Below are 15388 nucleotides of genomic sequence, written 5' to 3' on the forward strand. Positions count from 1 at the left end.
TGGGAGTGTGAACTAGTTACTAAGGAGCCGTTTATCAAACACTTATCGGGTAAGCTCTTACCCGCATGATCACCACTCTCACTTGCCTTATGGAGTAACATTCTTTGCCATCAAAATGAATAACACAACAAACATTTATAACCTGGTAAGCGCTTGCCGGGTAAGAGTCATCACCCTCACTTACTGGATAAGACTCTCGATTCTTATCTTCCATCTTACCGGGTAAAACTCTCGGTCTTTGTTATGTTCACCGATAAGGTAATATAGCTGGTAAGCACTTACCAAGGTAAGTGTTTAGTAAACGGCCCTTAAGGTTGTTAGGAATGAATAAATGAGTTCAATCAAGTTCTATATATCAATCTATATCATAATTTAGCGAAATTGAAAATAAGAACAATTTAAAATCAAAATATGTTGTATTATACTAAACTTTAATTGATAAATAATTAAAAAAAATAAGTCGGCACGGTACATTACTACCATGGTACACGACTTCTAATACCATGTACCAACCAAGTTTTTAGATAGTTGGTACGGTACTATCAGCCAATTAGGTTGGTACCAATTAAATTGGTATAGTTGGTATAAGAGTTGGTTGGTTTGTCATGGTACAAAATTGACACCCCTTACCACAAATGGCACGAAGTCATCACATGTGAACCTACATAGCCACAAGGACTTTGACAACTCCTGAATTCGAACCAGGGTAGGTGAGATTCCCACAACACTATATTCACTTACACTACATAGGTTTAACCAGTGCGACACAACCCAAGTGTTTATGATTTATTTGTTCATAAAACAGTTCAAAAACTTATCACGTTGGGTTTATTTTGAAAAATTTCATGATTTTACCACATTAACCGGTTTTAACGGTTACATGAATGAACTTAATGGATTTCCAAAAATTTTTAAAAAAAATTAGCAAAAGAAAAATCAAAAACTTAATGCTAAAATATAAAAATAGGTTATTTATATTTGTTCTAATTTTGTTTTGGAAATTGGAATACATTATTCATAGTCCATTTGAAATATTCATAAAGGGCCGGCCCACGGCATCATAAGCCCAATGCATATGAGCCTTCGACCGATGAACGGTTGCGTTCAACCGGCCGCTGCCATTGCCGCCGCCTCTCCACTTTTCTGTCTTCTTCGCTGCCGCTGTTCTTGTAAGTGTTTGAATTTCTACCATCAATGTCTTTTTTTATCTCTTGCCTTCATGTTTTATATGATCAGATGCTTATTTCGTTCCTCGCTTAGTACGAAGCAAGTAATTTCTAGCGTTCTCAAGTCCTTTTAGATTCGCCATTTTCTAGGGTTTTCGAATTCTGTGGTTTACTGATTATAGTTGGTTTTAGATTCATCATCTTCGTTAGGGGCTTAGGGCTAGCTAGGCATTATTTGTGAAGATTTTGTAGTGATGGTCGTTTGCAATGCAGAAGTTTGGGCAGGTTTAGGGTTAAGATCATGGAGTTATTTTCTAAACAAGAGTTTAGGATGCACTTCTTTCGTGTCTTAAAAAGATCATCGTAAACGTCGTCCCTTTTACTTCAATTGATTTTGATTTGTTTTCTTGTACTTTTATACCTGCAAATGTGGTTTATCATTTCTTTCTACAGCATACCAAGTAGATTTTGGCAAAAAGGAACTTATTTGGCATTTAAATGTGGGATTTCTCTCAGTTTGCATAGAGGTAGAGGACTGGAAATGATCATATATGGGAGAAGTTTGGGTTTTTCTGTTTGAGGAGAATTTGAGGTAAAAATTTTGAGATGTCCTGGTCATCTAGATAATAGGTATTTGATTGCACGAGTTGGAAGACAAAACTTGTATAAAGAGGAGGATGTTAGGAGAGTTAAGAGTGCGGCCATTATTGACATCATGACATGGGTGTAGTGACGAGATTTCATGGAGTGTGATATTGCAAAGGAGTTGTGAGTAGCTAGGAGATTGTTGAAGGTTGATGCTGTTCGTGTTCTAGAACCCTAGTGAAAAGGGAAGGCCTATTCCTTATCCATTCTTCATGAAGAGCTTCCTTTTGTGTATCGATTCCAAACAGTCTTCAGAGCACGTTTGAGTTTGGTACATTTTGAATTTAGCATCGGTTGTTTATTTTTTTGAAGTAGATAATATTTATATACAACAAATGAACTCACACACCCTTCTCACTTTTGGTGAGATTTGAACCCTTGACCTCCTTGGAGCTTGGTTCTACCGGTAACCCGGATACCGCTAGTCCAAAGGTCCTTTCGTCAGTTGTTTGAAATTTGTTGTACCTGTTTCATGTTCGATATGGGATCAAGGTCTTTTCCTGAAAGTTTAGAAGTCACATCAAATTTTAGCTTGAAAATGGATTTATTTGATTTCTCATAGTCAAAATCTTGTTTCTTTTCCAACTGATGGCGTAGCTTATAATAATTTGTTGGGTTCTTTTGAGATTTTAAATAATGGAATTGCTGTTCCTTTCATTTGATTGTGTTGTTTTCATTTGATTATCTATCTAATTCTGCCTATAGGGTCCCTTGCTATATGCAGGTGTTTGATTAGTTGTTTGTGAGGCAAAAATGGCTTTGGGATTAATACTTGGAATAGGGAGGGCTTATAGAAGGAAGCGAACATCTTCACTCAACATTCTCACTTCGAAGACAGGACCTCGTGATTACTATAAGGGCAAGAACTGTAAACCAACTGGTTTTCACACACGCAAAGGTGCTCTGTTGCTCTCACTCTGATTCTTGTTGTTTCGTCCTGTATTTCGCACAAGTTAATAGCTCTAAGATGGGTTCTAAGATTTCATCTATGTTGATTGTTGCTACAATATGGAACTTTTGGTGATATACACTTCTAGTTGTTACACTTTCTTTCTAAGAAATAAGGTTGCTTATAGAACTACCACAGCATGAATGACGTGGAAAGTTCAATGTATATAGCTTTTCTTAATAATGAAAAAAAGTATGAGTTCTGTTGGAGTTAATGATTTGGTCTTGATGGGTGTGATACATTGTCTTCTTGGTGTTCCTTTTTCATCATTAATATATGGTTTAAAATTGGACCAGATTTTTGGCTACCTTTCATAAATGCAGGATTCTTGTTGTATAATTATATGAAGTTATAGGCTCGTTGCATATCTTAGGATAGGGCAGATGAATGTCTATGGATGAAAACTAGCATGATCAGCCTAAAATTACAATAGTATTGTTGCATGAGTGGTGACGAAGGCTATTAAGCAAAATGTAAATGTTTTGGAGAAGATTTCGAGTCTCTTACTTGGTAAATATACAGATTATTATAGCCGGTTTACATTCTAGAATTTGCATATGTTCTTTGACATAATATAACATAGTAAGCAAAGACTCTTGTGGCTGGTTGCTTCTATGATCTAGGAAGTTTGAAGTTCCTTCATTTTCTAGACGTAGCACTTTAACATGTTTAGTTTCAATGCTTCTATTTTTACAATGTGGGTTATATTATTGTCTTCATGTTTGTACAGGTGGTTATGTTGTGGTGCAAGAGAAGCTGCCAAACTATGTGGTTCCAGATTTGACAGATTTCAAGGTACTCGACGTTTTCTTCGTTTGTAGCTTTTTATGGTCATTCATGATGCACATATGTTTATGTGTGATAGGAAACTTGATCGCTTATTTTGAAGACATTTGAAGATTTATGGCTTGAATAATAACTGTTCGTATACAATGGCATGCAATATCATCACTCTGATTAATACTTTGTATTAAAAGAATATATGTTTGAACTTTACTATCTAAAATGAATATAGATGCAAGGTAGTATAGGGAAATTCTCGTTACAAAAACAGCTAAAATATATGCTCAAGTAGTGAAGTTGGAACTACATAGAACACCATAAATAGTTCAAGGGGGTTGAAATTGGAGAAAATTTTCAAGGACATCATAGTTCTGTCTTTTTAATATTATAGTTTGTTATATTTAGTTAAACTTTATGCTAAAGTATATAATGTTGAGCTTTAAAAATCTTAAAAGGGAAAAGTATGTTTGGAAGATGAAGTTGTTGGATGTAGCATCTAATATTGATGACTTGATGGTGTCTTAATAAAACCAGGCTCCCTCTTTACCAAAACATATACACCAATTTGTTTTATGGAATCTCAAAAAGATGCATCCTTTTCTTTCAATTTAAAGTTACTTCTTTGGCAGTTTAGGGTTCTGAGGCCTACAATAGATGGAGGCCTGTTTGTCCTTGTCTTTTTATATTGTCTTTATAAGAATAATGATCAGTTTGCATTGAAAAACTATTTTCCACCAACATATATACCCGCCAAGCATTGCACTTTATTTCGGATGGATAGAACATTTGATAGAAGCTTGAACCCTTTGACCTTTAGGGAGGTTGGGCTCTACCGGTAACCCGGGATTGTGCCAATGACCCTTTGGTGTGAAAAGAAGTAATTATGTGATTGGGGTCTTGTATACTTAGCATGGCCGACTAAATAGTGAACCAGAAACAATATAAACAAAGGGAATCATTTCAACTACCAAATTTGTTCGTGCTTTACTCTTTGGGGTAGAAAACAGATCTACATACATCCCACTTAGAAATTTGGAAATTTTACCTGTAGGGCGGCGGGTACCAGCGGGGATTCCCATGTTTGGCAGGTAACGGGACAGGGACATGGATTTATTTTCATACCTGAAGCGGGCTTGGGGACGGCATTAGCTGCCCCAAATCTGACTTCGATATATATTTTTTATTTTATTTAATATATGTATATAGTGTGTATAAATAAATATATATGCATATATGGAAAGATGACAAATACATTTGATATTCAATATTGCTAATTAATGTTGTGACGATTCATTATAATTTTTAATTTTAACATGCATTGTTTTCTTACTAAATGGGTACCCAACGGGTTCCTCAAACCCGCTGGGGATTCTTTCCCCCCGAACCCATCTGGGATTAGTCAGGGAGGGGACTTAAACGGGGGATGGGGATGCATTAAACCCCCCCCCCCCCCAAAAAAAAAAACCCGTCCCGTTTCTATCCCTAATCCCAACCCCACCACTATTTGGAATATGTTGGACTCGCTTGGTTTGGTTTTGATTATCTGCATTTGGGAACAACTTTTGAATGGATTTTGGTTGTTGACTCGTATTTGCAGCTGAAAGCTTATGTTTCTCAATGCGCTATCAATGCTACAACTGACGCTGGTACTGGTTCGAGTAAGTGAATTAGATATACGGTGATGTATCTATCTTGTTAAGCATAAAACCACCACTGTGACTGAAATTAGGTTTTTCCATATGTGTTCCGAGAACTAGGACATAAGTTGTTATGCAATCAATCTCTGTTGAAAATTCAAGATTTCAGTTACTGTTCATGCAAGTCTTGGTAGTACTTTTTTGCTGGTTCCATTTCCATGAAAGTTAGAGATGTGCACAAGTTGGTTTTGCTCTAACAAAACAATCCGGACTGAACATCTTTGTTGAGATTTGAAAGGTTGGATTTTACAAGTAACCCCGATCTCTATTTAGTCCAAAGGTGATTTTTTTTAAATTGGTGCAACAAACAGTCCATTTTTTAATTTTTTTACTTGGTAATGGTATATGTAACAAATGAATGATGTGATTATTAGTATTAAGTTGTTAAGTTTTATTATAAATGTTGTTGTTATGTATAAACAATATAATATTATAGCACATTCAAGATATAACTATCAATTTACTTTTTCTTTTTAATTGATATATTTTATAAACTGTTTAAAAAATATAAACATGATTAAAATTGCAACTAAAATATATGTTTCTTGTAAGAATCTTTTGAAGCAAAAGAAAAGTATACAATATTTTTGAAAAAGCTGTGTTTAATATATTATGATTAACATTAAAAAATGGTATTTTTATACCGTTTGACCAGACTTTAAATTTGCTTTGGAATTACAAAAGTGGAAATTTCGCAATTGTATCATCGAAGCCAATCTGGACATCCTAACAATTTTCTTTTATAATAATAATAATAATAATAATAATAATAATAATTATTATTATTATTATTATTATTATTTGATAACTTGGATTAATTATAAATCATTATAAAAATAATATTAGGAAAAAATCAACCAACTGAACGGAAGCAAGTTATTAGGAGAAATTTAGACCAAATTCCAATCCAACAATGCTAGGAAAAAATATATTTCATTGTTTTCTTAAATAATTATAATACGTAAATTTATAATTTATTGTTGATTTCATCTTTATTATTTATAATTTATTGTTGTTTTTTAATAATCCAATTCTTTATTTTGGATACTTTAGGTCTTTTGGTATGAAAAGTTGCATTTGAAGGACCAATCATGTAAATTGGGTTCAAAAAATGAGGTTTGCAATTGCACCTCATATCTCCATTTTGTTCAAATGGATTTTATTATTTAATCGAAAAATTCAATTTTAACCTCTCATTATTAATAATTAATAGTTAATATTAATTTTCAAAAAGAAAAAAATTAAGGGTAAATTAGCCTTTTTGTGAATCTCTCTCTTCTATCTCCAAAAAATCTTACTTCGGCTAAACTTATTTCGAATACCCAAGAACTTGTAAACTTATTTCATTATGATATCCAATAACTTCTAACCAGTAAAACTCAAATTCACGATGATATCCAAGAATTTATAAAAAGTAAAACACAAACCCACTATAATACCCTTCTAAATATGGGTTGAGGCACCACACATGCTGATTGTGTCGGGTCTTGTGACCCAAGTCGTGAATGAATCCGATCAGAGAAGGGTTGTGGGGTGACAAAATGATGGCGATCTTGCTTAAGGGAATAACAACAACCAGAGAGAGAAGGTGGAGAAAATAAAAAACAATACAGAATGGAATGGATAACTATCAAAAATTCAATTTGGTTGATACATTAGAAAATTGCATAATAAAACTTGACTGCTAAAATAATTAATTTTAATTACTAACGCACCCTTAATTAAATAAATAAATCTATATCAATAGTCCATTGGTTGAGTTTGGATCTCATAATTATCACAAATTATTAAGTTCTAATTTGAATAGGCTCATATATATATATATATATGTATATATATATAGAAGCGTTCAAATACAAACCGCCTCAAGTTACACAAATCATACAAACTAATAACAACCAATCACATAAATCCATTTGTTTTTCTTTATTTTTAATTTGTAAGGGCATCATGTGATAGAAACATTAATCATAAGGATCAAATTTCATCCCAAACTTAAAAAGAACACATAGACTTGGTGTGAATCACGTATTTGAAAGAGTAGAAGATGATGATGCCATTTGATGTTGTTGATTTTTTAAGGATATACGAACTTAAGATGGAGAGATCGAAGAATCGATTAGTGATGTTGATTTTTTCATGTCCTCTATAAGCGAGCGATAAATGGAGAGAGCGAAGTTGAAGCCATATATCATAAAGAAACCGTTCAGCCCCTTATGTAATTGTTATGTCACCCACATCCATCATATGTTAACATTACATAAATTTAGGGACTAAATCTGTCATAATGACAATCATAGATATATTAAAATTATAAATATATCCTTATTTATATAAAACTTTATGATTCGATTCTTCTCTTTATCTATATCTATACTATCTTATTAAGCAAATTTAACAAAAGTTTTAAAGTCTTAAAATACTAAATGACCAAAATACCTTTTATATTACCCTTACATCATTTTTTTTTTTCACTTTTTCACCTCCCCTCCTCTCTACCCTCACATACACTCACCCTCTCACAACGTAAATTACAATTTTAAATTTATACTTTATACTCCTATAATTAGTTAATTAATTTACTTTACGTTCTTTACTTTTAAATGTTTCATTTTAAACCTTTATCAAATTAACATACATAATCGTATATCAATTAAAACATATTTAAAAAATACATTTTTATTTTAACAAGTTACATCATTATAATCGTCTCATTAATACCTTCGAAATGAGTCCAATATTGAATAATTTTTGACTTAATTATATTATTATATCTTACATATACTGTGAAAAAATATTTTTAATATTTACGATTTATACTTTTATAGWTATTTATTTATATATATACTATATATTTTGGGATTAGGCTGTCCAAATTGCACTGTATAATATGTTCTGAATTAATATGTTCTTGGGTTTTTTTGAAATATATATATATATATATATACACATGTATTAATTCAACCTTAATCCGAGTTTCTGGACAAAAAAGAGGGTAAGCAGTTGAAATTTCCTTCTAAAACCCATCTTTTTTGGTCTTTTCATGGCTTATGATATGTCAAATTTGTAGGTTTTTTTATTGGTTTTGAGTGTTTATCTTAAAACTCAAGTTTCTTGGTTCTTTGCTCTTGGTGTAAATCGAATATATTTATGGAGTCGTTTAAATATGTTGGATTTTAAACTGTCATACAATTTTTTTCATCGATAGTCTGTAATTGGAACCATGACTCTTATTTATTCAAATTGTATTAATATGTAAAGACCAAGTGTAACCTATATCATCATTAAATTTTATCTTATAAAACCAAAGGAACTTAAAAATCGTTAAAATTCATGGCTCCCGCCACATTGCACGGGTACACAACTAGTTTTATATAATAGATATCATTTTCGTTTGAAAACGAGTTATTATTATAAAATGAAGAGCGACCAAAAAGCTTCGATGTGGTTACACACGATGTAATTATTTTGTTTTTATTGGAACCGACTTGTAATGATGACCACTCGTTGTGATTAATTAGTCAATGGAACCAATATTATATTTTTGTTTTTGTATTTATGGACGTGATCCATACTCAAACTTGACTTCTAAACCCTTTGATATTACTATTTAAATTACTCAGCTCCAATATATATATATATATATATATATAAACTATAAATACTGTTTTTTATATGCCTTGGGATTTTCATGTTAAGGTATTATTAAGATTTGTGTTTAATATTTATATACCCTGAACGTTCTAATATATTTAATGACATCTATAAACAAATAAAATCATCCAATCCAACAACTTACATATATAGATAAAATGTAAAAGTTATCATATTATCTCAAGCATATACATATAAATATTATACTGCATAATTAGTGAAATTTATGGTAAGAAACTAATCTAAACTTATGTTCAAATTAATTAATGGTTGAAATCATGTTCAGTTCAAAGATGGTTAGGGCATTAATTAAGGCCATGAAATCAGTGAAAGATGCCATATATAGTTTCATGTTCCCATAAAAACAAGTGGGTTTAAACCCAAAATAGTGGTTAATGATTAGTTTATTAATTTATGTTTTATTATTTCATATGATACATGTTAATATATAGGGTTTTATTGCAAAAAAAAGAAAAGGAATCATAGAAATGAACATGTAAGGTTTGCTAGCTCATGACGTCTGCAAGCTGGTTAATGGAGCTTAAGAACTTGGTCTCAACAACACCTTCTTAATTGATTTGATCTTTGATGTACGTAGTGACAAGCCATTTCTATATGCCTTGTTCGTGCATGAAAAAATGGATCAGCAGCTATACTATATATATGTAATGTCGCTTTATTCACGGTGTAATGAGGTCGTGCCTTCATGAGCAACTCTTAAATCTTGAACCATGCAAGGAACAAATCCATGTCAATACGCACCAAGCTCCCGTCATTGCACGTTCTATAGAAGATAACAAGACGTACAATTTTCTGACGTTTCAATCTCCATGAAACTAATGAGTCACCTAAAAATACACAATAACCAGTGGTTGATCGTCACAGAAGGCTCTTAATTTTGAAAAGAAGAGGCCTTGACCATGAGCTCCTTTAAATATCGAACAACACGTAGGGTGCATCCCAATGATCTTTCCGAGCTTGGCGCATAAACCTACTTAGAACATGAACTACATAAGTGATGTCTAGTCTGGAGACTATGAGGTAAATTAACCTGCCAATCAACCTTCCGGTATTTTCCTACATCTCGGAGTGCTTCACTACCATCAGACAATTTTGTTCCTCATTCCATATGTGTTTTAGCTGGAGCAATGTACACCTAGTAAACCGACATCTTTGATGATTTCCAAAGCATATTTGCATTGTGACATACTGATACCCTTTTTGATGTTGAAACTTCAATAGCCACCTAAATCTTTAAGACGAAGATTATTATGCTAAAATTCCTTAACATCACTTATGCCTTTTAAATGGAGCCATCTGAATTTCGCTTGATCTTATTATATACCTAACGACAGCCGATAGGTACTTTCTAACGGGCGATAATGTAAAGGACCAGATACTGTTCTTCTCAAGTGCTTGGATTTTACTTTACAAAAACTTGTGCCAATTTGGGTTGTTTGTTGCTTCTGAGTAACTTCTAGGTTCAATATCAATATGTAAATTTAAATTAGTAACAAAAGTTTGATGGACATCAGTGTATCAATGATAAGAAAGATAATGAGGAAGAGGTTAACGTGTACCTTTTGAAGAACCTGGCATGAGAGTAGATGACTAGTTAGCGTAAACAAGACAAGAGAATAAACATAATCTTTGAGCTTCAATTAATGTTGGAAGAAACAATGGTCTAGAGCGATGGGATTAGGTGGGTGAAGGTGGTATGTTTGATGATGAAGTAGGAATTGGAGAAGGATTTGGAACTATATCAATAGCTGGTGGATTGGGACTTTGACGGATCGAAATAGGATTCTTGGTAGGGAGAGGTGATGGTGGATTAGTGTATTGTAAGATGGGGTCGAAGCTGTTTGTGTTTCTATGGGAAGTTCATTAAATTTACATTAGAAACACCAACTTTATGAGAACAAGGAGAGAAACCCTCTTATTGAACCAAATCGAGATCAAGGAGAAAATCCTCCTGCGGAACCAAACCAAATCAAGGAGAAAACCCTCTTGCTTAACGAAATCGAGATTGAGGAGAGAACTTGTAACCGGCAATATCAAATCCATGTCAAGTAATGGAGATGGAAGGAATGCAAATGGTTGGAGATCAAGAGATGGAAAATTAAATGGTTGGAGATCGAGAGATGGAAAACTAAATGGAAAGAATGGAGATGGAAGGGGTGCAAATCGAGAGATGGAAAAGTAAATGGCTAGAGATGGAAAATTAAATGGAAAGAATGGAGATGGATGTAGTGAAGATCGAGAAAGAGATAGAAAGAATGGAGACGGAAGGAGTGCAGAGGTTGAAGGGTATATAGATGGGAATTAATGGATAATTAAATGATTGAGTCTAAAGGAGTACATGCAGGTTAGGTTACGACCAACTAAGCGATTAAGTCATCGCTTGACCCAATAAGCTACAACCGAACGACTATATATCTATGACTGAGTAAATAAGCCATAACAACTCATTATAAGCTGACAACCGAATAACCTCATACTCTCGTAGGTATTGTCCTGATTCCGCCAAAGCCCTAACTTGATAGATTTGCTTTAAGTTTTATAGTTGGTTGGCTTATATATGGGGTAAAGAGAGAAGAATAGCGGGTGTGAATGCCTTAAAATCATGGGGGAAAAGGAGAAAAAATTGATGGGAAAGTGAAAGCATAAAGAAAATCTTAAATTTATGCTTCTTTTTTAATTTGGTTAGTCAATTTTAATTTGTACAACATCATTCTATATATTTAGTACTAAAATCTTAAATGTATAACGAAACAATATTAGAAACATATATATCAAGTGGCTTTACGGGCTTTGCATCCATTTAACCGATTTTCATAAGTAGATCTTTTTGGATTATGAAAGATATACATGTTCAATTATGAGGGGTGCTTCTGGATTCTAAAAAATACAAATGATATCAACCAAAAAACCAAAAAAGTTCTTCGAAATCAACCAAAAAAATTCCCAATATAAAAATCCCCTAGAATCAATCAATTAAAAAACTTAAAAAATATCTTAAAATGGTGAAAGTCGACTAAAAATACATTGGATGATTTGTGGGTCTTTGATCCATTTTAAAGATACACCCACTCGACAAAAATATTGACTCCACCATCGATAACACTTTGCGTTTTTGTTCTTTATTTAGAAAATAACCAAGTTGAAAATATATGTTTCCCCTAATAATCATTACAATCTAGTATTAATTTATTTCCATATTTCATCTATTTTAAAAATGCAATCATTTTATTTTGATTTACGTCATTGTTTGTTTGCACTATAATAAAATCGGATTAATTATAAGTCATCTATTAATTTTAAGTGTTATAATAAAATATTTTCTAAGACTAAAGAATAAAATGTCATATTTAAAAGTGTTATAATAAGTATATAGAATATTTTTCAGCGTCGTAACAAGTTTTTTAAAACTTTGTAAAATAAAGTGTCATATCTAAAAGCGTTAGAATAAGTATATAGAATATTTTTCGACGTCGTAACAAGTTTTTTAGAGCTTTATAAAATAAAATATCATATAAGTTATTTTATAAACACTTTTAAGAAACTCATCTTTTTATATGATACTTGTGTTTATAGAACATGTTTTCAAATAATGATATGTAAAAAAAAAAAAAAACTAATACGATACTTTAATTAAAAAAATCTTAAAAAACTTGTTACGACGCTTAAAAGTGTACTATAAACACATTGTAACACTTTTAGATATGACACTTTATATTTTGCTACTATAAACTTGTATATTTTAAAGCACTATATATAGTCACTTTAGACATCCTATAAACTTAATTTTACTCTTAACGATAATTAAACGGATTAATTATAAGTTTGATCGTTGTTTGTTAAACGGATAATCCGTATTGTAAATAAAGGATTATTAATAAAAATATAATGAAATAGGAGCGATATATATCAAACGACAAACGTAATCCAGGCATACGTGCGGTAGATTGAAGTCAACCTAATCTCACTTAGACTTGTCAAAAACTCACAAATAGTTGGTCAAAAAAGTAATTTCACTTGAAAGCCTCATCGAAACTCCCATGAACCCTCATAGAAACTTAACCCTTTCCATCTCTATAAATAGCACACCAAACCCACAAAAACCATCGAACCAAAACTAACTCAAAACCCTAGCTAGCTAGATTTAGAAATATATATACACACATACACCTAAGACACACACTATGATGAACAATAGAAGATCAAGACCATCATCATCGTCGTCAATGAAATGCAAGAAACACCCGAAACATCAGCAATCTCCGGGAGTTTGCTCGTTGTGTTTAAGAGAAAGATTATCGAAGATATCAAGATCTTCATCACGGGTCATCACATACGCTTGTTCATCTTCATATTCTTCGTCAGGTTCTATCTCTTCGATCTCGTCTGCTGCTTCATCCGGTGCCTTGTCGAACACGGCATCTCCCATGCATGTTTATCGAAAAGGGCCGAATCTCTCTTTCTTGAAGAGCAAGCTAAAGAAGAGCAAATCAATGGTGTTTGTTACAGAAAGAGTTATGGAAGATGATGTGAAGAAGAAAAATGGATTTTGGTCAAAGTTGATGCATTCAAGAACTATGAGAGAAATGTTGACCACTAAGGCTTGACTTTATTTTATTTTCTTAAATATTTGTTAAAGAAGAGAAAACCCTTTGAATTTGTATTAAAAATATACTTATTTTTGGGTTAATTAGGAAATGAAAATTGGTAAGTGATTAATTAGAATAGTAGAATAGGAAAAGTGAACAAAAATTCATTTATTTGTGTAGTAATTATAATCAAAATTAAGAATATATATATGTTTCATTCTTGTTCTTGTTCTTGTTCTTGTATGTATTTTATACAGAAACAAAATTCGATCTGAATCAATGATTTATGTGTCATTCATATTTCCATATTATTGGAAACAAAATTACTTAATGACGTCTTAATTAATGTTTTAGTTTGTGTTTATTAGTGGAAATTAAATATTTCTCAAGAAATTCGATTTATGAGTTTATAAATCATGATCGTTTGATGAAAGATATAATGATATCATATAAAGTAATTATAAGTAGACTTACCAAATAATAAAATTGGGTTTATAAGACGTCTAAAATGTCTGGGTGTTCTAATCGAATCTTTTATATATATAACTTAAACTTATGGGACAAAAAACATATCTTGAAATGTTACAATTTATTTATAAGACAAATTTTACTTTTAAAATAAATTGTTGTATTACCTATTTCTATATGATAGTTTTTGAGAAGTCTCCTATAAACCCATTTTTTATAGGAGGCTTGTGTTTATTGGACATTTTTTTACATAGTGTCTTATAAAAAAAACCAATACGACATTTTATTTAAAAGCGTCTAAAAAAATCTTTTTTAGAACGTCCAAAAATGTTATAGAAACTTGTTGTAACACTTTAAATACGTTGTTTTTTTTGTTTGATCCTATAATTTTTTTATTATGATTGCTTAGATATTTTAAGCATCTTATGATTATAATAGATTTATCTTGTTGTAGTACTTGATTGTTTTAAATTATTTTACATAATGATTCATGTCAAAACAACTTCTTTTAAATATTATCTATACAAAATCATCAAATATATTCTGCTAATTCCAAATATATGTACGTACTACTCTTAGGGAAGAAGTCAAGATTTTGATCGAGTGTACGTTCAAAATGTTTGACTTATAACTTTATAAAACAAGATCGTCTGATAAAAGACAATGACAATCGATGAAATAAATATGAATACAATGTCTTAAATTATTGTATTTAATGATTCATAGGAGACAAGTATTTTCTAATTATTTATACATACGAAATTGAAAAATATTCTATGCATCTTCCCCCCCCCCCAATATATATATATATATATATATATATATATATATATATAGACTGTTAGGGACGAAGTCAAAGATTTTGATCTACCTGGAGACGTAAAATTAAATGGTTATGTAAAATAAATATAAATATTTTAGAGAGAGGAACATATGAATAAAATAATATATTGATTAAGTGCATGGTGAATTCAAATATACATGTAACTCGTGTATAGAGTGGAACCCGTGCCCAAAAAAGATATAAGTATACAACTTCTTTAAGAACAATTTCTTTACAAATTCAAGTGTAACTTCAACCACTTCATTTTATGTAACATATTTATGATGTATACGATTACCAACTTTTATATATATATAGGGGCAGTGGCGGACGCAGAAAAATATAGGGTAGGGGGCACCATCTGTGAAAACTATTCATGTCGCCGACATGAAGACCAAGTATTTCCGTTTTATTCCGTTTTATTCGAAGGAGCAGAGCTCGATTCAGGTGTTGATGCTTTCCTTTTAAAAAATCTTTCCATTTGATTTGCCTAATTGCCTACAAAATTACCCAACAAAATTAACCTAAAATACCTAACCTATAGCATTTACCAATTACTAATTACCACAAAATTAACCAACAAAATTAACCTAAAG

At 31.6% G+C, this 15388-nt stretch overlaps 1 protein-coding gene across 4 annotated transcripts; it reads left to right on the plus strand.

Annotated features, from left to right (window-relative positions):
- Window positions 1–1089: 1089 nt before the first annotated feature.
- LOC112514494 (39S ribosomal protein L41-B, mitochondrial-like) lies at window positions 1090–5404 on the plus strand. 4 transcript variants are annotated; one of them, XM_025120993.1, is made up of 5 exons: window positions 1090–1169; window positions 2517–2709; window positions 3491–3555; window positions 4595–4631; window positions 5141–5404. In XM_025120993.1, the coding sequence occupies exons 2-5, from the start codon at window positions 2565–2567 to the stop codon at window positions 5182–5184; spliced, it is 291 nt and encodes a 96-aa protein (XP_024976761.1). In that variant the 5' UTR covers window positions 1090–1169; window positions 2517–2564; the 3' UTR covers window positions 5185–5404. The 4 variants fall into 4 exon arrangements, with proteins under 4 accessions (XP_024976761.1, XP_024976759.1, XP_024976758.1 ...); XM_025120990.1 differs by having other exon boundaries at window positions 1096–1169; window positions 2536–2709; XM_025120991.1 differs by lacking the exon at window positions 4595–4631.
- The last annotated feature ends 9984 nt before the right edge of the window (window positions 5405–15388 follow it).

Source organism: Cynara cardunculus, assembly GCF_001531365.2.
Source record: "Cynara cardunculus var. scolymus isolate 2C chromosome LG 6, CcrdV1, whole genome shotgun sequence".
Lineage (NCBI taxonomy): Eukaryota > Viridiplantae > Streptophyta > Magnoliopsida > Asterales > Asteraceae > Cynara > Cynara cardunculus.